Raw genomic sequence first — 24,293 nt, forward strand, 5'->3', positions numbered from 1 at the left:
ACAAGTGAAAGTTTTGTGAAAAATAAAAGAGAAGTACTTAGTCTAGTTCTGATCTTATCTCACACTTGATAAATATTAATAGAATCTAGATGATATTAGTATTTCATCTAATACTGATTAATTAGTATTTCATCTAATTCTAATGAATTTCATCAAATTCAAAGATAGTCTTTGAATTTGAATTTGGTAGATAGATTATAAAAACATACTGAGTAGAAGATAATATCCCATTAAATAATCTAAAATAATATAGGAGAAGATACAGGTTGAGTTTAAATAAAAAGAGTCTCTGATAAGTAAATATTCTTTTTTTAAAGATGAAATAATAGTTTGGAAATTTAAAAAACATTTGGTTTTAAGTCAATTATCCAACTTTATTACACTCAAATACCTCTATCATATTAACTATACTTTTTACTTCTATGAAAGTGAAAGTGTTTGTTGTTCAGTCGTGTCCAACTCTTTGCAACCCCATGGACTAGAGCCGGCCAGACCCCTCTGTCCATGGAATTCTCTAAGCAAGAATACGGGAGTGGGTTGCCAGGCCCGTCTAAAGATGTTTCTGACCCAGGTATCAAATCTGGGTGTCCTGCATTGCAGACAAATTCTTCACTGTCTGAGCCACTAGGGAATATACTGCCATTGAAATGGCACTCAGGTTCAGTGTATTTTTGCTTGAAATGAAAGGAATAGTGTCAGCAGTTTTAGACAGATTTGCTTGCATGATTTTGCATAATCTCATATCCTATTCAGTTCAGTTCAGTTCAGTTGCTCAGTCGTGTCCGACTCTGCGACCCCATGAATCACAGCATGCCAGGCCTCCCTGTCCATCACCAACTCCCGGAGTTCACTCAAACTCATGTCCATCGAGTTGGTGATGCCATCCAGCCATCTCATTCTCGGTCGTCCCCTTCTCCTCCCACCCCCAACCTTTCCCAGCATCAGAGTATTTTCCAGTGAGTCAACTCATCGCATGAGGTGGCCAAAGTATTGGAGTTTCAGCTTTAGCATCAGTCCTTCCAATGAACATCCAGGATTGATCTCCTTTAGAATGGACTGGTTGGATCTCTTTGCATATCCTATAGGTATATCAAATCTTTCTGGAGAAAGACAAGATATGAAAGTTTTTGTACTATTGGGGCTTTCCTGGTGGTTCAGACAGTAAAGAATTTGTCTGCAATGCAAGAGACCCAAGTTTGGTCCTTTGGTGGGAAAGATCCCCTGGAGAAGGGAATGGCAACCCACTCCAATATTATTATTGCCTGGAGAATTCCATGGACAGAGTCTGATGGGCTGCAGTCCATGGGGTTGCAAAGAGTCAGACACAACTGAGCAACTAAGAGTTTCACTTTTTGTATTATTGTGTGTTAAAACATCTGACAAAATAACATACATACAAGAAAGAAAAAGTTTTACAATTGTTGAAGGATATGAATCAGAAAACCGAATTGTAGAATGTACATCAATAGGAAGCTGAAATGGAGAACATCATTTTAGATTTATCTTTATCTCAAATATACGCCTACAAAGACACATGCTATATATCTACATTAGTCCACTGGTCGACTTTTATGGACCAACCCAGTACTTTCCATGTAACCGAACCAAGCTAACAGACATTCAAAAATCTTAAAAGAAAATACAACCACTCATATTTCATCCTAGGCTTTATGATTTCACAAGATTCCTTTCTAATTTGATTAGTGCTTTTCATATTATTGGAATGAATACCTGAAAAGGCAGATTTTTCCCCTCCTCAGGTGAGATTTCATCTCAGTTTAGAAAAAATAAAAACTTCTTTACAAACTTTTGGTTATTCTGGCTAGATGACACACATAGTTTAAAAATATTTAACATCAATCACTAAGCAAAGGTGAGTGATAAGTTTGTTTTACTTCTTTTATTTTAGACTGACCTAGGTATTAATTACAACAATGTCAAAATTGTGTACTTGATTTTGAAATAATATTCAATTAAATATCAAAGTTTGAAAATCAATCGCGTGTTTTTCAGTGTTTTTATTAGAAATATGATTTGAGTCAGCTTTTACTATCTCATTAACAAATCTAACCTTTCGTATAAATATAGCTAAATGTAGTGACTTTTACAGATAAAAAATTGCATAATAACAAAAGGCATTTAAAATTATGGGCAGCCTTAAAGAATGAAATGATTAGTTTCAGTTTTTAGGACTAATCATGCTGTGTGGAATATAGCTAAAATGACATGAAAAAGAATTAGAATATTGTTGATATGCTGCCAGGTTATTTGATCTTAATTCAGTTGCTTAATCTTTCTGAATCCAGGGTTCCTAATTAACAGAATGGGGATTTAAAGTTCTATTTCTTATGCCTATCACATGAAGTTGTTTCAATGATCAAATGAGACTATCAAAAGAAATTTGTCAAATGCAAGCATTTGTTGTTATTATGCAAAATAATGCAAGCAAAACTTTCTAAAACTGCTGACACTATTCTTTTCATTTCAGGCAAAAAATACATTGAATATGAGTGCCATTTGAATGGCAATTGAGTAGAGGTAAAGACTTGGTTGAAATTCAGTGGAATAATTGTTCTCAGTAATCATCTTAAATATCAGTTACAAAATAGCAGGAAATGTTAAGAAACACAATGAAAATCATTAGAAGTGAGTTAGCTAACACTAATTAGTAGTTTCAGTTATAGTTCTTATCTTGAAAGAGATCACATCTCATAACTGTATGTCCATAATAACTACCTTAGCAAAAAATAAAATAAAAAACTTAATTTACATGAATTAGCATATACCTACCGACTCCAGACATTTCAGGAACACTGGCAGTATACAAGTCTTTTGTGAATTTTGGTTCATTGTCATTGATATCATGAATTTTAATTATAAATTCAGATTCAGGCTCCACCTGCCGCCCAGTCTTTCTGTCTATAGCCTTGGCACGAAGAACGTAAAGGGACTTTTCTTCTCTGTCTAGTTTCTTTGCTGCATGAATATCTCCCGTGTTTTCATCTATGACGAACAGACTGCCAGCCCCATCTCCTGTTAATATGTATTTTAAATTTCCGTCTCCTTTATCTTGGTCAGTGTGAAGCTTCAGGGAAGTAGAAAGGAAGAGTCTATAAATATATGCATTATTACTACAGAAAAAATAATTTTGGCAAATATCAATTTATCTCCACATAACATCACATCACTAAAACAATGATTGAGGTGATTATCTTAATTTTCACTGTGGAGAGATTAAACATTTTAATTTTATCATTCTCAAAAACACATATATTAATTTGTAATAAAGTAAAATATATTTTCAAAACACAGTGCTCACACAATATTTTTGAATAGAATACTACCAATTTTTAAATGTCTGGCACATTAACAAGAAAAGAATCTATTCGTCTAGATCTTAAGTGTAAAATATTAATATACTCTTGATTACACTTAAAATCACTGAACTCAAAGAGATAATGTGAGGAATTTCAAACCTTATGATAAGTTTAGGCTATATGCCATGATTTTAAATGATTTTACTTCTTCAGTATAATATTGCTTGCAGGTACACAGGCTCTGTCATCAGAGACCGACCAGAGATAGAATATTAATCTTAATCTCACAGATTTTTCTCTATATGACTTTAGAAGAGTACTCTTTCTACCAGAATGTTCTCATTTTTTTGGAAATTGACAAATTTTATGGACATTTGAAATTTCAAGGGATATAAAACTCACAGAGCTTTTCCATTGGCCATTTAAATAATCTTACGTATCTTCATTCTATTCATTCCCATCTTAAAAGTAAACTTCTCCGTATAGGTGGTTTTAAATAAAGTGTTTATAACAGACACATGTATCACGTATCAATATTTACAGAAACTTTCAGTTGGAAAAATTCCTAATGGTTTTGCAAAAGTGAAAGTGTTAGTCTCTCAGTCGGGTCCGACTCTGAGAGCCCAAGGACTACAACCCCAAAGCCTGTCAGGCTCTTCTGTCCATGGAATTCTCCAGGCAAGGATACTGGAATGGGTAGCCATTCCCTTCTCCAGAGGGTCTTCTGGACCCAGGGATCAGACCCAGGTCTCCTTCATTACAGGTGGATTCTTTACCATCTGAGCCACAAGGGAAACAATGGTTTTGCAAACCTAACACTATTCTGTACCTTGAGTCATTTCCAGCTTATCCCCTGCTCCATTGTCCTCCATCATTTAGTTTGCAATTCCCAGTACATTCTGATTCCACCTATCTTCGGTATCTTATTCCATCTTTGAACTGTTTGAGCACTTGAATCTATTTTTTATGGTAGCAAAAATTACAGACTTGGGATTCATACTTTACTCCTTCAGTACTTTTAAGCCCAATATTAAAATAAATATATGCAGACTTTTCTTCCCTGAAATATCTCCCCGCCTATTCATCTGTCTCCATCTCTATGGCTACCATCCTGCACTGGTCTTATCTGGACCAATGCAGCAGTCTTCGGATTGATGACTACTTCCTTCTTGTTCTACTCCAAACAATTTTCTGTACTAAAGAAGCTGATTTTTCTACATCACAAATGTAGTCATACTACTTTGTAGCAAAAAAAATCTCCAACCAGGTACAGTACATAAGAAATATGAATCTAAAATCTTAGATGTAATTTAATTAATATGAACCTAAAATCTAACGCAAATTTCTGTCATACTAGGCAAATTTTGTGTGTGTATATGTGTGTGTGTATTTAGTCTAAGGCACCTCTATTAAAAGGGGATAATATTCTTTTTTAATAATCTTTACTTTTATTGTTATTTTATTTGCTTGGACTCCATAGCCTTATTTATGCATTAATCATAATCTTGTTCTCATCTCCAGATGTGCTTCTGTCACCTTAATCCACTTTGCTATACACTCTATATATATCAATTGCTTTGTTTTGCCTGGTTTTGTTTTCTTCATTTCTCAGAAGGCTTGTTCCAGCTTTATACCTGATGCTTGCAGATGTTTCTCTCACCCTTTAACACCCTTCCTCTTCTCTTCATTTTTCCCTAATTAAATGTTTATCAAATTTCATTTACAATTTTTATTCTTTGAGATGCTTTCCTTAACTCTCTATCCTAAAGAGTCTAGTCTAGACAGTTAAGACACTTTGTGCTTAGTCGCTCAGTCGTGTCCAACTCTTTACAACCCCATGGATTGTAGCCCACCATTCTTCTGTCCATGGGGAGTCTCCAGGCAAGAAACTAGAGTGGGTTGCCATGCCCTCCTCTAGGGGATTGTCCCAACCCAGGGATCGAACCCGGGTCTCCTGCATTGGAGGTAGATTCCTTACTGTCTGAGCCACCAGGGAAGCCCAATACACATTTACACACAGCAAAAAAAACAAATTTGAGATATTGATCAATTATCAATATTGTCAAATATATTCTTAGGCTAAAACAAAGGTAATCAAGGGATAATGCTACAATTTACTGAAAATTGTGGAATATTAAATACAGCAGTGTAGGGGCAAATTCATATCAATGTATGGCAAAACCAACCAATATAATATTGTAAAATAATTTGACTCCAATAAAAAAAAATTAACTACAAAAAAAATAAATAAATAAAATAAATAAATAAATACAGCAGTGTAAATATTGTGCACTATGTCAGGGACCCCATCCCATGTTTATATTATGAAAATTATTAATAAGTAGCCAAAATAAAAAGCAGGAACAGGTTTATAGTATAAAATCTCAGTAGAAAATTTACATATGTATATACAAATGAAAATTAATTTTGATTTTTCTAAATTCTTTCCACTATTTTCCATACATTTAACATAATTAGAATAATACAACAATAAATATTGTGTTATACCTTTATTTTTTGGATTTAATAAATGTTTAACATTCTGTTGTGGTTATTAAAATGTGTAGGAAAATGAACCTATATCTATCACACTGAATTATGTATGAATCTACATCTTAGATTCAATCACTTATGGAAACAATTTATTCTTCAAAGATTTGCTACTCATTCAAAATATTTTGAAGTTTAGAAAAACATTCATGTAGGATAAAACCTAGATGTCCATCAGCAGATGAACGGATAGGAAAGCTGTGGTACATATACACAATTGAGTATTACTCAGCCATTAAAAAGAATACATTTGAATCAGTTCTAATGAGGTGGATGAAACTGGAAGCTATTATACAGACTGAAGTAAGCCAGAAAGAAAAACACCAATACAGTATACTAAGGCATATATATATGGAATTTAGAAAGATGGTAATGATAACCCTGTATGTGAGCCAGCAAAAGAGACACAGATGTATAGGATAATCTTTTGGACTCAATGGGGGAGGGCGAGGGTGGGATGATTTGGGAGAATGGCATTGAAACATGTACATTATCATATGTGAAACGAATCGCCAGTCCAGGTTCGATGCATGATACAGGATGCTCAGGGCTGGTGCGCTGGGATGACCCAGAGGGATGGGATGGGGAGGGAGGAGGGAGGAGGGTTCAGGATGCAGAACACATGTACAACCGGGGGTGAATTCATGTCAATGTATGGCAAAACCAATAAAATATTTTAAAGTAATTAGCCTCCAATTAAAATAAATAAATTTATAGTTAAAAAAAAGGAAACTATACTTTTCTTTTTCTAAATGATACTAATTTCAATTTTCAAGGAAAATTCTGTATTTTAATATCATGCTGTTTGGACTAAGGGTGATGACCAAAGGGAAATTAAAATATTCATGGAACTACAAAACTTACACTATAAGTATTTTGTGTGAAAATATTAAATTTTAGTTACAAAATAAATATTTGCAATAAAACAATAATATTATTTTAGTCATTCATATATTGAAAGCATTACATTAAATGATGTAATACATCATTGAAATAATTTTATTATTCTATTCCTGCCTGTTCCAAACCCTGTTCCAATATTTCATAATATTCCTTATTCTGTTAATTTAAAATTCCACTTTAAAAGAATTATTTTACACAAAATCAAACACATTTTAATGGCTTTAATTCACAATTTCATTTTAGCAATGAAAGTTTTCAAAAGTTATTCTCTGGTGAAATATAACAGAAACAAATGTCACTATCTTAAAATACTAAATTTTTCTTCATATACATTATTAATTTTGAATTATATATTTAGAATGGGTAGAAATCAATAGAAAAATTTATTCTACCACAGCTTAAATATAAATAACTGACAAAAATAAACTTCAAAATTAGCATTTTTAGGATCATGACAAAATAGGAATCTTAAAAATATTATCTATTATAAAGCAAAGCCAACATAAAATGCCTTAAGAAATGAGTACCAAATGCAATTATTTTCTCCAGACATCAACAAACCTAGTAGTCTTCACCTCCTCATCATACCCTTCTTGCCTCTTCTAGACTTGAATAAATACACCAAAAGCAAAATAAATTATGGATAAATGTCTCAAATGCTATTGTTTTCCAACAGTATCAATTTTAGTTTTGCTCTGATACAATATTTTTTACTTTCAAAAATTTGAAAAAATTAAACATGCACATGCAAAAGAGGCTAAATTTTTAAACTGAAAATTAATTTTATAAATCAATTTAAATATTTGGTTTGACATAATTGTGAATGTATCTATGAGATAGATACATAGATACACAGCCTGTTTATGTATAACCTGTATGATATGTTTCCTCCCCCTTCTCTGTATAATGTGGGCTTGCAAGGTGGTGCTAGTGGTAAAGAATGCAGGAGACATGAGAGACTAGGGTTCAGTCCCTCGCTTGGGAATTTCTCCTGGAGTAGGAAATGGCACCCTGCAAAAGTATTCTTGTCTGGAAAATTCCATGGACAGAGGAGCCTGGCAGGCTACAGTTTATGGGGCCAAAAAGAGTTGTAAATACCATATACAGACTCAATACTATCCGTTTCAAAATTCCAATAAGTATTTTAAATAACAAATTGACAACTAAATTTAAAATAAACATGAGAATGCAAAAAACATAGAGTAGCCTAGACAATTTTGAAAACAAAAGCAAAGAGAACTTACATTACTATATTGAAAGATTTCCTATGTAACTGTGATAATGAAGCCAGTGAGGCATTAGAAAGACTAATAAGATCTATAGAAAATGTGGAGGTAAACTCACAGATATAGTCATTTGAGTTTAGAAAAAGGTGTCAATGCAATTTCACTGTGAGTGTATTCTCAATACATCCTGCTGTAGCAACTTGGTTATCCATATTTTTTAAAAAATAAGAAACTTCATCCATAGATCACATCATCCATAATAATTAATTTAAGATTAAAGACATAAAAGAACTATACAAAAAAGATATTAATGACCCAGATAACCACAATGGTATGATTACTCACCTAAAGCCAGAAATCTTAGAGTGCAAAGTCATGTGGGCCTTAGGAAGCAACACTAGAAAGCTACTGGAGGCAATGGAATTCCATCTGAGACATTACAAATTTTGAAAGTCGATGCTGTTAAAGTGCTATGCTCAATATGCCAACAAACGTGGAAAACTCAGCAGTGTCCACAGGACTGGAGAAGATCAGTTTTCATTTCAATCCCAAAGAAGAGGAACGCTAAAGATAATCAAACTACTGCACAATTGCTCTCATTTCACGTGCTAGCAAGGTAATGTTCAAAATATTCCATGCTAGGCTTCAGTTCAGTTCAGTCAGTTCTGGTTGATTTGTCATGTCTGAATCTTTGCGACCCCATGAACTGCAGCGTGCCAGGCTTCCCTGTCCATCACCAACTCCCGGAGTTTACACAAGATCATGTCCTTTAGGCCGGTGATGCCATGTAACCATCTCATTCTATGACATCCCCTTCTCCTCCCGCCTTCAATCTTTCCTAGCATCAGGGTCTTTTCAAGTGAGTCAGTTCTTTGCATTAGGTGGCCAAAGTATTGGAGTTTCAGCTCCAGCATCAGATCTTCCAGTGAATAGTCAGAACTGATGTCCTTTAGGATTGACTGGTTGGAACTCCTTGCTGTCCGAAAAATTCTCAAGGTTCTTCTCCAACATCACAGTTCAAAAGCATCAATTCTTTGTTGCTCAGCTTTCCTATAGTCCACCTCTCACATCCATACATGACTACTGGAAAAACCATAGCTTTGATAAGATGGACCTTTGTTGGCAAAGTAATGTCTCTGCTTTTTAATATATTGTTTAGGTTGTTCATAACTTTTCTTCCAATGAGAAAGTGTCTTTTCATTTCATGGCTGCAGTCACCATCTGCAGTGATTTTGAAGCCCAAAAAAATAAAGTCAGCCACTGTTTCCACTGTTTCCTCATCTATTTTCCATGAAGTGATGGGACCAGATGCCATGATCTCTGTTTTCTGAATGATGAGTTTTAAGCCAACTTTTTCACTCTCCTCTTTCACTTTCATCAAGAGGCTCTTTAGTTCTTCACTTTCTGACACAAGCATGATGTCATCTGCATATCTGAGGTTATTGATCTTTCTCCCAGCAATCTTGATTCCAGCTTGTACTTCATCCAGCTCAGCATTTCTCATGATGTACTCTGCATTAAGTTAAATAAGTAGGGTGACAGTATACAGCCTTGGCATAATCATTTCCCTATTTGGAACAGGTCTGTTTTTCTATGTCCAGTTGTAACTGTGGCTTCCTGACCTGCATCCAGATTTCTCAAGAGGCAGGTCAGGTGGTCCAGTATTCCCATCTCTTTCAGAATTTTCCAGTTTGTTGTGATCCACACAGTCAAAGGCTTTGGCATAGTCAATAAAGCAGAAGTAGATGTTTTTCTGGAACTTTCTTGATTTTTGGATGATCCAACAGATATTGGCAATTTGACCTCTGGTTCCTCTGCCTTTTGTAAATCCAGCTTGAACATCTGGAAGTATACTGTTCACATACTGTTGAAGCCTGACTTGGAGAATTTTGAGCTTTACTTTGCTAGCGTGTGAGATGAGTGCAATTGTGTGATAGTTTGAGCATTCTTTGGCATTACCTTTCTTTGGGATTGGAATGAAAACTGACATTTTCCAGCCCCGTGGTCATGGCTGAGTGTTCCAAATATGCTGGCATACTGATGCCAAATATACTGGCATATGCACAGCATCATCTTCTAGGATTTGAAATAGCTCAACTGGAATTCCATCACCTCCATTAGCTTTGTTCATTGTGATGCTTCCTAAGACCCACTTGACTTCGCATTCCAGGATGTCTGACTCTAAGTGAGTTATCATACCATTGTGATTATCTGGGACGTGAAGATCTTTTTTGTACAGTTCTAGTCAAGTCAAGTCTAGTTCCATCTACTCAAGGCTATCATTTTCCCAGTAGTCATGTATCAATATGAGAGTTGGAGCATAAAGAAGGCTGAGCACCAAAGAATTGATGTGGTGTTGAACTGTGGTGTCGGAGAAGATTCTTGAGTGTTCCTTGGACAACAAGGAGATCAAACCAGTAAATCCTAAAGGAAATCAATCCTGAATATTCATTGGAGGCACTGATGCTGAAGCTGAAGCTCCAATACTTTGGCCACCTGATGAGAAGAATTGACTCATTAGAAAAGACCCTGATGCTGGGAAAGATTGAAGGCAGAAGGAGAAGGGATGACAGAGGATGAGATGGTTGGATGGCATCACCAACTCAATGGGCATTAGTTTGAGCAGTCTCCAGAAGATGGTGAGACAGGGTAGTCTGGCTTGCTGCACTCCACAGCGTCACAGAGTCGGACATGACTGTGCACTGAACAACAACACAGACACAAATGTGATAAATGGAACAAAAATAAAAGCATGTTGGAAAAAGAAATCATGGCTTTATGACACAAGGTAGGCAAGTACTTCTTTTAAAGAACCAATAGGCACTACCCAATAAAGAAAATAAAACAATAATTTTGATTTAGTAGAAGCTAAAATTAAGTCATCAAAAGACAATGTATTTTGATGTTATATGGTTAAGTGCATACACATTAACTACTGTTTTGTTTTCTTGGAGAACTGACCTTTTTTATTGTTAAGTATTGTTCCTATTTATTCCTGATAAGAATTGTAATCTGATATTTGCTTTGATTGAAATTGATATAGATAGTTCAAAGTTTGATATCTGTACCTCTTCACTTTAACCTTTCTGTATACTTATATTTAAAGTGAGTTCATTTTAGACAGCATCTAGTGATGTTTTGTATTTATTAACCAGTCTCTATCAGTGGTATATTTAAGTCATTCGAACTTAGAAGTTTTATTGTTATAGTTTAATATATACCATATTTGCAATTATTTTTATTCATGTCCCTGGTTTTTGGATTCTTTTCTTATATGTTAAATCTTTTTCTGCCTTCTCTGGTTATATTGAATATTTTCTACATCGCATTTTCTCTCAACTCTGGACAAATAAATTATAATATTTTGTAAAAAGAGATAAAGGAAGTTTAAATTCATATTACTCAGTGAAAGGAGCTAGTCTGAATAAATTAAACACTGTATGATTTAAATACATTTTATTCTGTAAAAAGGCAAAATTTTCGAAATTAAAATATATCAGAGGTGCCAGGGTCTCGGGGAAGTAAGGGATGAATTGTGGAAGCATGTAAGATTTTCAAATTCCACTACTTTGTATGTCAAGGGGCTTCCCAGGTGGCTCTAGTGGTAAAGAACCTGCCTGCCAATCAGGAGACATAAGAGATGTGGGTTCATTTCTGGGTCAGGAAGATCCCCTGGAGGAGGGCATGGCAACCCACTCCAGTATTCTTGCCAGGAGAATCCTATAGACAGAGGAACCTGGCAGGCTACAGTCCATGGTGTCACAAAGAGTCAGACACGACTGCAGCGACTTAGCAAGCACAACACACACTCTGCATGACACAGTAATGGTGGATCCAAGACATTTTCCACCTGTCAAAACCCATAGAACTGTATGGTACAAAGAGTTAACTAAACTATGAGCTTTAGTTATATACAATGTTACAATATTTGTTACATCAATTTTAACAAATGTGTGACACTATTGCATGATGTTAATAACAGGGTAAGCTATATGGAGTGAATGGAGAGGGGAACTCTTCTTTTTGATCCATTTTCAGTAAGCACAAAACTACTTTAAAAATAAATTATTTTAATTAAAAACAAAACAACAAATACAAAGTCATAAAGAAATCAATGTAAAGAAAATAAAAATCAAGTTATAGACTGGAATAAACTATTTGCAGAATTACATATATTAGGAAAGATCTCATCTCTATAAAATTAAATACTAGAAGTCAATAAACAAAAAGACAAAGAATCCAACCAATGCAAAATGGATAAAAGAACAGGCATTTCATAAAAGTAGTTGCTTGAACAGTCAATTATTCTCAAAAATGTTATTCTTTATCAAAATGCTTCAATCTTGAACACTTAATACTAAAATATTCCAGAATGACTGAATTTGAAAGCTAAATTGACAAAGAGAGGCTATGAAAAACATTATCCATATTGAAGGGTAACTTATTTTATCAGTCTGATAAACTGATTTTGCAGCTTCTAATAAGGTTAATTACATGCTTATCCAAAGACAGTATATGCACTCCTTGATATGTACCTGTGTATGATCATGTGTACTTAAACATTTGCTTAAAATTTTTATATTGTATTGTTCATATTTATTTTGAAATTGTTCAAAGATGTTTTATTCAAAATAATCTGATCATTAATAGAAGAATTGATAAAAAAAATTATGTATGTCCATAAAATTGAACAGCACTCAGCATTTAACTACAAGATGTTGATGCATTCAGAAACATGTATGAATTGCAAATATATAGTACAGTGACTAAAAAATGTCAAATATGCAAATGAAACGTACAAATGAACATCCTGTATGAATGCATTTATGTAAAGTTCAAAAATAGGCAAAACTTATTTATGGTGATAATAAATCAAAGTATCAATAGGTTGATTGGAAAGATCAAAGTGGAACTTTCAGAAATGATAAGAACGCTATACTTTGTTCTGAGAAGTGGTCACAAATGTATGTGTGTGTGTGTGTTTCTGTGTGAGAGTTTCTGTGTGAGAGTGCTTGTAAACATATATGACATCACCAAGTTGTTAAGAATAGATAGTTGTTCTTCTCATGTCTAACAGTATTCTTTTCATTGTATGTAAATTGTGACTTAAAATCACTATAAAATGGTGTTCTTTAAACAAAACTGATGGAAAACAAAAGCTCAAGAAGGCAATGGAATGCTAGGGCAGTGCGCTATGTAGATTTATGTGCTGTGCTTAGTCCTTCAGTCATGTCTAACCCTTTGTGGTTCCATGGAGTGCAGCACACCAGGCTTCTCTGTCCATGGGGATTTTCTGGGCAAGAATACTGGAGGGGGTTGCCATGCCCTCCTCCAGGGGATCTTCTCAACCCAGGGATCGAACTTAGGTTTCCCACATTGCAGGTGAATTCTTTACCAACTGAGCCACCACGGAAGCCCAGTTAGATTTATAGAGCTAGTTATTTGGATTTATGAAATGAAAGGGCATGTCAGGACTCAGTTAATCCGTGATAGGTTGAGAGATTACAAATTCCCGTAGTTCCCTACAAAATGTCTCATATGTCCAGAACTTCATCCAATATCAACCAAAACGGAAGTGATTGAACATGGCTGTGGCTGAAGTTTCCAAGAATGAAGACTCATAGCTCATACCACACAACCTCTACTGGTAGCCCTAAGGGTTACAAATATGAGTTATGCAGGCCTGACACCAGCTATTATTTCAGTTTTTCTAATCATGTAACAGACATACATCAGAGAATACAAGCATTAGAACAGCCATTTTCCATCAATGTGGCCTACATGGGTGTATTTCTTCTCTTCAAGCTACACAATTTTTACGCTGTTATTATTATACTGAAAGAGTCAGGGAGATATTTTATGAATCTATCAAAATACTTATAACATGCAGAGATTTTCTCTAATCAATAGACAATAGTAACATTATTAAAAACAGGTGGCTAAAAAGACTATGGTTCGTCTTAATCATTCAAATGAACTTGTCTTAACTTTGAGTATGAGAAGAAGTAATGCAAGATCCTCACTGAAATTGTTTGTAGAATCTAGAGGTAGGAATTGAAGAGTAGGGACTTGAGATTATAAAACACTCCATCTTTCGATCTAAGAAAATTTTTTCTTCCATTTCTCCTTCTCCAGTGATACCAGACCCATTTTAAAATGTTGAACGTCTAAAGAATGCCGAAGATCTTATTTTAATGTTATTGAATTTACTGCACATATTTCTAAAGGTATTTTGGGATCAGTCATAATATAAACTCTTATGGCACAAATATGTGTCAGGAAGCTTAACAGGAGGCTTCCTCTGTGCTGTTTTGAATCTATCAGGAATTCTCTGTTCCTTATTAATTCCTGAATATTCAGGAATCAAGAGGAGAGGCAAGCCTCTCCGGGGGCTGAGGAATCCAGGCATTTCCTTAATTAGTTTTTCTATATGGTGATAAGTACCCTATTCCTTTTTATGAGCTATATAGTAAAAGTGACTATTTACAACTCTCTCTCTTTGATATGGATGACCTCATGTTTCCTTGATAACCTGTAAGTTTTGATATTATCTCTGTTGAAAGTAGCTATCTTGTAAGACATATAAATAACTGCACAATGTTGAATAAAACGCCTTTGCTCCATCAGAGCTTTGGTCCCCGTGTCTTTCTTTTTCTCTCTCTCTCTCTCTCCCTCTCTCTTTTTCAGGCTAATGCCTGGAGCGTAGAGGCTCTCTGTGTTCACTTTCCTGCCTAGGGTTCTAAGACCCTCTCGAGAAGGCGCTCTGTGCCTTCACCCCATCGAGAGGGCGCCTGAGGCCTTCGTGAACAGGGCAAGCCCCGTGACAGGGGCTTTATTGGCTTTCTGCGTAAACCAAGGAATATCAGCCTCTTTCTCGCTCCTTTACTTTCTCATCGGTTGACTCCGAACCACCAGGTTCTGGTCCATTAAAGGACCAACAATTATGACTACCTATGAATGCAGTTCTACTACCAAGTAGCAGGGCTTGGCCTATATTCTCTACTTTTCAAATCCCTCACCTGCCTAGAGACAGGGATGGGAGTAGCCAAGTGTTAATAAGATGGCTTTTATTACCAGCTCTATAGGTCCATAACAAAAACAACACCCAGTTGTGGATGGAACAGTGATAGAAGCAAGTTCGATGCTGTAAAGAGCAATATTGCATAGGAACCTGGAATGTTAGGTCAATGAATCAGGAAGATTGGAAGTGGTCAAATAGGAGATGACAAGAGTGAACATCGACATTCTAGGTATCAGCTAACTAAGATGGACTGGAATGGGTGAATTTAAGTCAGATGACCATTATATCTACTACTGTGGGCAGGAATCCCTTAGAAGAAATGGAGTAGCCATCATAGTCCACTCTCCAAAATGCAGTACTTGGATGCAATCTCAAAAATGACAGAATGATCTCTGTTCGTTTCCAAGGCAAACCGTTCAATATCATGGTAATCCAAGTCTATGCCCCGACCAGTAATGCTGCAGAAGCTGAAGTTCTGTGAAGACCTACAAGACCTTCTAGAACTAACACCCAAAAAAAGATGGGGGACTGGAATGCAAAAGTAGGAAGTCAAGAAACACCTGGAGTAACAGGCATTCTGCTTTGCAATACAGAATGAAGCAAAGCAAAGGCTGAGTTCTGCCAAGAGAAAGCACTGGTCATAGCAAACACCCTCTTCCAACAATACAAGAGAAGACTGTACACATGGACATCACCAGATGGTTGACTCCAAAATCAGATTGATTATATTCTTTGCAGCCAAAGATGGAAAAGCGCTATACAGTCAGCAAAAACAAGACTGGGTGCTGACTGTGGCTCAGATCATGAACTCCTTGTTGCCAAATTCAGACTGAAATTGAAGAAAGGCCATTCAGGTATGACCTAAATCAAATCCCTTATGATTACACAGTGGAAGTGAGAAATAGATTTAAGGGACTAGATCTGATAGACAGTGTGCCTGATAAACTATGGATGGAGGTTCATGACACTGTACAGGAGACAGGAATCAAGACCATCCCCAAGAAAAAGAAATGCAAAAAAGCAAAATGGCTGTCTGAGGAGGCCTTACAAATAGCTATGAAAAGAAGGGAAGCAAAAAGCAATGGAGAAAAGGAAAGATATACCCATTTGTATGCAGAGTTCCAAAGAATAGCAAGGAGAGATAAGAAAGCCTTCCTCAGCGATCAATGCAAAGAAGTCAAGGAAAGCAATACAAGGGGAAAGACTAGAGATCTTCAAGAAAATTAGTGATACCAAATGAACATTTTATGCAAAGATGGGTTCAATAAAAGACAGAAATGGTAGGAACCTAACAGAAGCAAAAGATATTCAGAAGAGGTGGGAAGAATACACAGAATAACTGTACAAAAAAAGATCTTCACAACACAGATAATCACGATGGTGTGGTCACTCACCTAGAGCCAGACATCCTGGAATGTGAAGTCAAGGGGGCCTAAGGACGCATCACTACGAACAAAGCTAGTGGAGGTGATGGAATTCCAGTTGAGCTATTTCAAATCCTGAAAGATGATGCTGTGGAAGTGCTACACTCAATTGCACTCAATTGCACTCAATTTCCAGCAAATTTGGAAAACTCAGCAGTGGCCACAAGACTGGAAAAGGTCAATTTTCATTCCAATCCTAAAGAAAGGCAATGCCAAAGAATGCTCAAACTACAGCACAGTTGCACTCATCTCACATGCTAGTAAAGTCATGCTTAAAATTCTCCAAGCCAAGCTTCAGCAATACATGAACCGTGAACTTCCAGATGTTCAAGTTGGTTTTAGAAAAGGCAAAGGAACCAGAGATCAAATTGCCAACATCTGCTGTATCATCAAAAATGCAAGAGAGTTCCAGAAAAACATCTATTTCTGCTCTTTTGACTATGCCAAAGCCTTTGACTGTGTGGATCACATTAAACTGTGGAAAATTCTGAAAGAGATGGGAATACCAGACCACCTGACCTGCCTCTTGAGAAACCTATATGCAGGTCAGGTGGTCTGGTATTCCCTATATTATTATAGTATTAACTATAAGCAACAGTTAGAACTGGACATGGACGAGCAGACTGGTTCCAAATAGGAAAAGGAGTACGTCAAGATTGTATATTATCACCCTGCTTATTTAACTTATATGCAGAGTACCTCATGAAAAACGCTGGGCTGGATGAAGCACAATCTGGAATCAAGATTGCTGGGAGAAATATCAATAACCTCAGATATGCAGATGGCACCACCCTTATGGCAGAAAGTGAAGAAAAACTAAAAAGCCTCTTGATGAAAGTGAAAGAGGAGAGTGAAAAAGTTGGCTTAAAGCTCAACATTCAGAAAACTAAGATTTTGGCATTCAGTCCCATCACTTCATGGGAAATAGATGGGGAAAGAGTGGCTGACTTTATTTTTGGGGGCTCCAAAATCACTGCAGATAGTGATTGCAGCCATGAAATTAAAAGACACTTACTCCTTGGAAGGAAAGTTATGACCAATCTAGACAGCATATTAAAAAGCAGAGACCTTACTTTGCCAACAAAGGTCTGTCTAGTCAAGGCTATGGTTTTTCCAGTGGTCATGTATGGATGTGAGAGTTGGACTATAAAATAAACTGAGCACAGAAGAATTGATGCTTTTGAACTGTATTGTTGAAGAAGACTTCTAAGAGTCCCTTGGACTGCAAGGAGATCCAACCAGTCCATTCTAAAGGAGATCAGTCCTGTGTGTTCATTAGAAGGACTGATTTTGAAGTTGAAACTCCAATACTTTGGGCACCTAATGCGAGGAGCTGACTCATTGGAAAAGACCCTGATGTTGGGAAAGATTGAGGGCAGTAGGAGAAGGGGTCGACAGAGGATGAGATGGTTGGATGGCATCACCGACTCAATCGACATGGGTTTTGGTGTACTCTGGGAGTTGGCGATGGACAGGGAGGCCCAGCGTGCTGTGGTTCATGGGGTCACAAAGAGTTGGACACGTCTGTGCACCTGAACTGAACTGAACTAATAGGTCCATAAGGAAATCTACTAAGCTTAAAAAATCATTCTTAGGTGGAAAGAAAGTTATAAGTAGAAGCAGAAAACATAATAAATGAAAAGGTTTGCCATTAAAGGACTATAACACTAAAGAGTGATGCAAGTATTCAGTATCCACATGAGCATCTCAGCACAGGGGAGTAATACTCTTAGTTATTCCCATCTTGTCTAATAATGAGCAAAGACAGTAAGGGGAGAAACCTCAGAACTTGTTATCCCCACAGAAGAAAGACTGAACTGCTCATTCATTCCTGGTAGCAACATATGTGGTGACTTAATAAGCACCAGCCCCACTGTTTCAAATATTATGTGGGTATGTTGGGGATCTTGTTTGGAGAGTCTCAGTGGGATTGAAATACGTCCCTAGAATGTTATCAGGATGATGAAAAAGTCTTTTTTAACACAAATAAAAGCTATAGAAAAGCTATTTTCCATGAGACTAGGAATGACTGGAAATTGGCCTTAAGAGAAAACAAAGCTCTAATTATATGGATTAATTTAATAATAACTTTAGCAAAGCTGCCAACAGTGGTGGCAGAGGGCTTACTCATTACAAGCATAGGGGATCAGATACAATCCCTGATGGGTTTAAAGGTCAGTGACTGTGTGCTTAGAGAACCAAGCAAAGGAAGTTCAATTGTATGAATGCTATACTAAACTTTAGGGAATAGTGGTTCATTAGAAAGAAGTATGGTCTTTACCAATGTTTTCTAATAGCCTGAATATCACAACTAAAATAATTGCAAGATTCAATTCATTGGGTTTGAATAATCAGAGGAGCAAAACTGTGCCATCCCTATTGGATATATACACATAAACTATGTAAACACTGACACCTGGACACTAGTGTCCAGAACACTTTCCTATTATTGTTGGGGTACTGTTAAGTTCACAAACCAAGTGTACCAGAATTCACACCATAATGTTCTTCAGTTACCATCTCATCAGTCAAACAGTATGGTACATGGGGAAATTACTACATTAATCTTTATGACAAAGCTATACAAAGAATAAATGCTTCAAAAATAGATTTATAGAATTAAATTAAAACCAGACGTATAAGTGATAATTCTTCAGAATGAGAAAAGATTTTTTTGATCTTAATTGAAGCCACCACTTAACAAAGACCTGTGAAAACTTTGTCCAGAAAAGGAAGTAAAGTTGACCTTATGAAAATTAAACATTAAATAAAGGCTTACCTCAGCATGTATAAAAAAGCTCAAATGATTGTGGTCACTGGAGGATAAGAGTAATTGCACTGACAAGAAATGTTAAAACAACTCTGAAGACATATGATGTTTAACAAGTTTTGCAAAGAAAAGTTCTATTTATAAGTTAAAAAATCTCATTCATTGTCATCAAGTTAGTAAGATTAATCTTTGTAAAAATATAACACAAAATGTAAGACAGAAAATGAAAATGTGTCTATAAAACATACAGTATGGAGATAATGACGGAGGACAGAAGATGACTAACAAATAGTTCACCTATAAAATGTTCTGTTTAATGAAGAGACACTCCTTAGGATGAAAGAACATGATCTAATCTCATTGCAAACGTGCTAAGAATAGATATGCTAAAAACAAACTAATGGGGTTTAATAGGAGGAGAATACTTATCTTTAAAATGCTTTACTAGATTAAACCTGGTTTAGGGTTGCCTTTGGTATTAAAGAATCTATGAATAATGAAACATACTCTCTGGAAAATATCATGTAAGCTATATAAGTATAAAATGGAAATGCTTCATAACCTAATTGCACCATGTTTTATAAAGCAAGTGACTGTCCTTTTTACCTTGACCTATTCTTGAGAAGTGGGCTTGAGATGCATCCTTTAGGGATCTTGGAATTTCTGTATTTTAGCATAGATTGTATGGTGTCCTTAAAACCATCAGTAAAGTTTACTTACTGTTGGGCAATATCTCTGATCTGACAATTCCCTATCTTAGAAAGAGAAGACAATCATTTGTCATTTCTTAATCAGTGACATCCCAAGGCTATTCTCACAGAGTCCATTTTTATTGATTCAAATGTGCTTACAAAACTTTCATCTTCAATGCATAGGTTCAATTAAAAAAAAAAGAAAAGAATTCCCCTTAAGACTAATGTTCAGGGAATTAACCCTAAATGTGTCCATTCCAATGAACAGTTTAAGGGAAGAATAATCAAAGTTGAACAGTAAGGCAGTTTTCAAAATAATAATCTAAAATAAATTATGTAATTAGGAAGTGTGGTATATAATTGATATTCTATGCAGTATCAGAATAAAACACACTGCCTGCAGTAGATTTTTCACATTAACTTCAGTGTAACCTCAGTGTTTATAGGAGCTTTTATAATTCTGCTACACATTTCCTCATTTTTATTGAAAAACATTAAAGTTCATACTCAGTAATATATCGAACATTCTTCCTTAGAAAACCTAATGAGACAGTAATTTGACATATACAGGCATTATATAATTTTAATTCTATTATTACAGATTGAATTGAAAAATTTGACTATCATTCTATTAAATTTTTTTCTCTATTATACTTCAAAAATATTTTAAAAGAAAACTTAGGCACCAGTGCACTGCAAGTGTACTCATAAAGCATTCTCTCCTAGACATTGCCATGGATACTACCTGAAAGAATTTGTCATTATAATAGAAGTGTCCATATCCCTGTCTTCTATTTATATTTTCTCCCTAAGTAGTTTACTTATTTGAATGTCTTTACATACCAATTTATGCGAATGGTATCACATGTGATATCTCCATGCCAATTTTTCCACTATCTTTTCAAACCTAGCACTGAAATGACTGCCTTTCATACCAATCAGTGTGACAAATAGGCCATTTAAAGCTTTATATGGCCCCATAGGAATTGTCTGTTTCTCTCTGAGTTATCCCTCCTCATCCCCTCACCTTGCCTTTTCCAGTAGACTCCATTGTGGCCAATAGTGCAGCAGATCCTCACAAGGGCATTGCCTCTCTACTTTTCTTCCCCTTCATTCAGTCTGTCTTAGACCTATGGTGACTTGTTTGTTTTTTTTTTAATGTTAACATCTTGATTCTGACCACTGCTGTTGATCATCTGTAGTATTTCAGTGAGCCCCTAATCAGTCTTTTTGAATCTCTTTCTCCTTTAGAACCCATGTTCTACACAACGACAATTCTTTTCAAAATAGAAGCAGTTTTGTGAAAATCACTTGGTGGTGTTGGAGAAGACTCTTGAGAGTCCCTTATACTGCAAGGAGATCCAACCAGTCCATTCTAAAGGAGATCAATCCTGGATGTTCATTGGAGGGACTGATGCTAAAGCTGAAACTCCAATACTTTGGCCACCTCATGAGACGAGTTGACTCACTGGAAAAGACTCTGATGCTGGGAAAGGTTGGGGGCGGGAGGAGAAGGGGACGACGGAGAATGAGATGGCTGGATGGCATCACCGACTCTGTGGACATGAGTTTGAGTGTACTCCGGGAGTTGGTGATGGACAGGGAGGCCTGGCGTGCTGTGATTCATGGGGTCGCGGAGAGTCGGACACAACTGAGCGACTGAACTGAACTGAACTGAACTGAAAGCACATTCATGTCTTTTCATCTTTGATTGTGCTAAATTACACACACACACACACACAAATAAAGGCAAAATGTTACCATGGCCTTCAAGAACCCACGTGGCCTTGCCTCTTTCTATCTCTCCAGATTTATCCAGGCATTGTTTTCCTCCTTGCTCACTGTAACCATACTGTCTTTCTTTATTCACCATGGATCTCAATATAATTGAGTACAACCCCTTCAATTTAGAGTGACAGATGAATTACTGTGTCCAAGGTCATGCTAACATTTTACTGCAGAATGTTATTTAAGCCACAATTTATTGACTCTTCATCATTGCTCACTCCTCTTACAAGTGTGTAAATTTCAATTAACAACAGTTTTCATGACTTCCTTCTTTTCTGATTAATTAACAATTTTGAACATTAATTCTCACCCTAACTAGATTTAGAGAAATTTAGAGCTGAGAAGTTTAGAGCTTTTGTCTTTTTGGTAACTACCTAATTTTTACCATTCTTGGAAAATTAAATCACCACACTTTGGATCTTAAAAACTCACCTCCTGAGGTGAAGGTAGATAATTATACTGTTATAAAGAATAATGAATGATAATTATTAAATTATAATAACTTAAGCAAAGGCTCATAAAATCAAATGCTGATGTATTATGTATATCATTATAAACTTCAAATTAAATAACAAATTGCAATGGGCTGTTAGAACATTACCATAACAAACTGTTAAACAGTTGTTATGGCTTCCCATGTGGTGCTAGTGGTAAAGAATCTGTCAATTCAGGAGACACAAGAGATGTGAGTTTCATCCCTGGCTTGGGACAATCCCCTGGAATAGGAAATGGCAACCCACTCCACTATCCTTTCCTGGAGAACCCCATGGACAGAGGTGCCTAGTTTGCTACAGTTCATAGGGTCTCAGAGTTGGACACAACTGAAGGGACTTAGCATGTATGTAAACAATCAATGTAAACTAAAACCAAACATCAGTAGTCTATCATTCAACTATTCTATTCTGTTGTTGCTATAACCATTTACCAAAGTCTTAATGACCTGAAGTAACACAACTTAATTTTCTTCCAATTCTTACAGTTCTCTTAGTCAAAAGTCTAAAAGGTCTAACAAGGTTAAAATCAAGAATCCATCAAGGCTGTATTCCTTCCTGGAAGATATAAAGGAGAATACATTTTCTTGAGTTTATAAATTTCTTTTGCTTGCTTGATTCCTTGGCTTACAAGCTTTTCCTTCATCTTCAAAACTAGCAATGGCAAGTCAAATTATTTTCAGATGGTGTCTCTCTGAACTTTCTTTTGTGGTTGCATCTCTGTCTTTGTCCTTTCCTCTCCCTCTGACTATCAGAAGGATTCAAATTTTCTTTTGCCATATACTGTACAAAAATCAAAGATTCTTGGTATAAGAATATAGGCATATTTGGGACCATCATTCTGCTTATCATATATTTTCATGTACAGTTTATTACACTAACTATTCTACTGTATTATATATGCATATTATAGTATATATCTACTATATAGAAAAAGCAAGAAAGTTCCAGAAAAACATTTATTTCTGCTTTATTGACTATGCCAAAGCCTTTGAATGTGTGGATCACAATAAACTGTGGAACATTCTTCAAGAGATGGGAATACCAGACCACCTGACCTGCCTCTTGAGAAACCTGTATGCAGGTCAGGAAGCAACAGTTAGAACTGGACATGGATGAGCAGACTGGTTCCAAATAGGAAAAGGACTATGTCAAGGCTGTATATTGTCACACTACTTATTTAACTTTATATGAAGAGTACATCATGAGAAAATCTGCGCTGGAAGAACAAGCTGGAATTAAGATTGCCGGGAGAAATATCAATAACTTCAGATATGCAGATGACAGCACCCTTATGGCAGAAAGTGAAGAAGAACTAAAAAGCCTCTTGATGAAAGTGAAAGAGGAGTGAAAAAGTTGGCTTAAAGCTCAACATTCAGAAAACTAAAATCATGGCATCTGTTCCCATCACTTCATGGGAAATAGTTGGGGAAACAGTGGAAACAGTGTCAGACTTTAGTTATTTGGGCTCCAAAATCACTGCAGATAGTGATTGCAGCCATGAAATTAAAAGACGCTTACTCCTTCGAAGGAAAGTTATGACCAACCTAGACAGCATATTAAAAAGCAGAGATCTTACTTTGCCAACAAAGGTCTGTTTAGTCAAGGCTATGGTTTTTCCTGTGGTCATGGATGGATGTGAGAGTTGGACTGTGAAGAAAGCTGAGTGCCAAAGAATTGATGCTTTTGAACTGTGGTGTTGGAGAAGACTCTTGAGAGTCCCTTGGACTGCAAGGAGATCCAACCAGTACATCCTAAAGGAGATCAGTCCTGGGTGTTCATTGGAAGGACTGATGCTAAAGCTAAAACTCCAATATTTTGGCCACCTTTGGAAGGACTGATGCTAAAACTCCAATATTTTGGCTACCTCATGCGAAGAGTTGACTCATTGGAAAAGACTCTGATGCTGGGAGGGATTGGGGGCAGGAGGAGAAGAGGACGACAGAGGATGAGATGGCTGGATTGCAGCACCGAACTCCATGCATATGAGTTTGGGTGAACTCCGGGAGTTAGTGATGGACAGGGAGTCCTGGCCTGCTCAGATTCATGGGGTCGCAAAGAGTCAGACACGACTGAGTGACTGAACTGATCTGAACTATATTATATCCTAC

General features: G+C 36.2%; 1 protein-coding gene across 2 annotated transcripts in view; it reads right to left on the reverse strand.

The window, feature by feature from the left end:
- The window catches only part of CDH9 (cadherin 9), an 85,745-nt gene that overhangs the window by 33,512 nt on the left and 27,940 nt on the right, over positions 1-24,293 (reverse strand). For both annotated transcript variants that reach the window (XM_055421735.2, XM_088845563.1), the window contains exon 2: positions 2,791-3,085. In XM_055421735.2, coding sequence (XP_055277710.1) covers positions 2,791-3,085 — 295 coding nt within the window. The remainder of the gene's footprint in view (positions 1-2,790; positions 3,086-24,293) is intronic.

This window comes from Moschus berezovskii, chromosome 18 (genome assembly GCF_049115385.1).
Source record: "Moschus berezovskii isolate FMDL1 chromosome 18, NW_MosBer_1.0, whole genome shotgun sequence".
Classification (NCBI taxonomy): Eukaryota; Metazoa; Chordata; class Mammalia; order Artiodactyla; family Moschidae; genus Moschus; species Moschus berezovskii.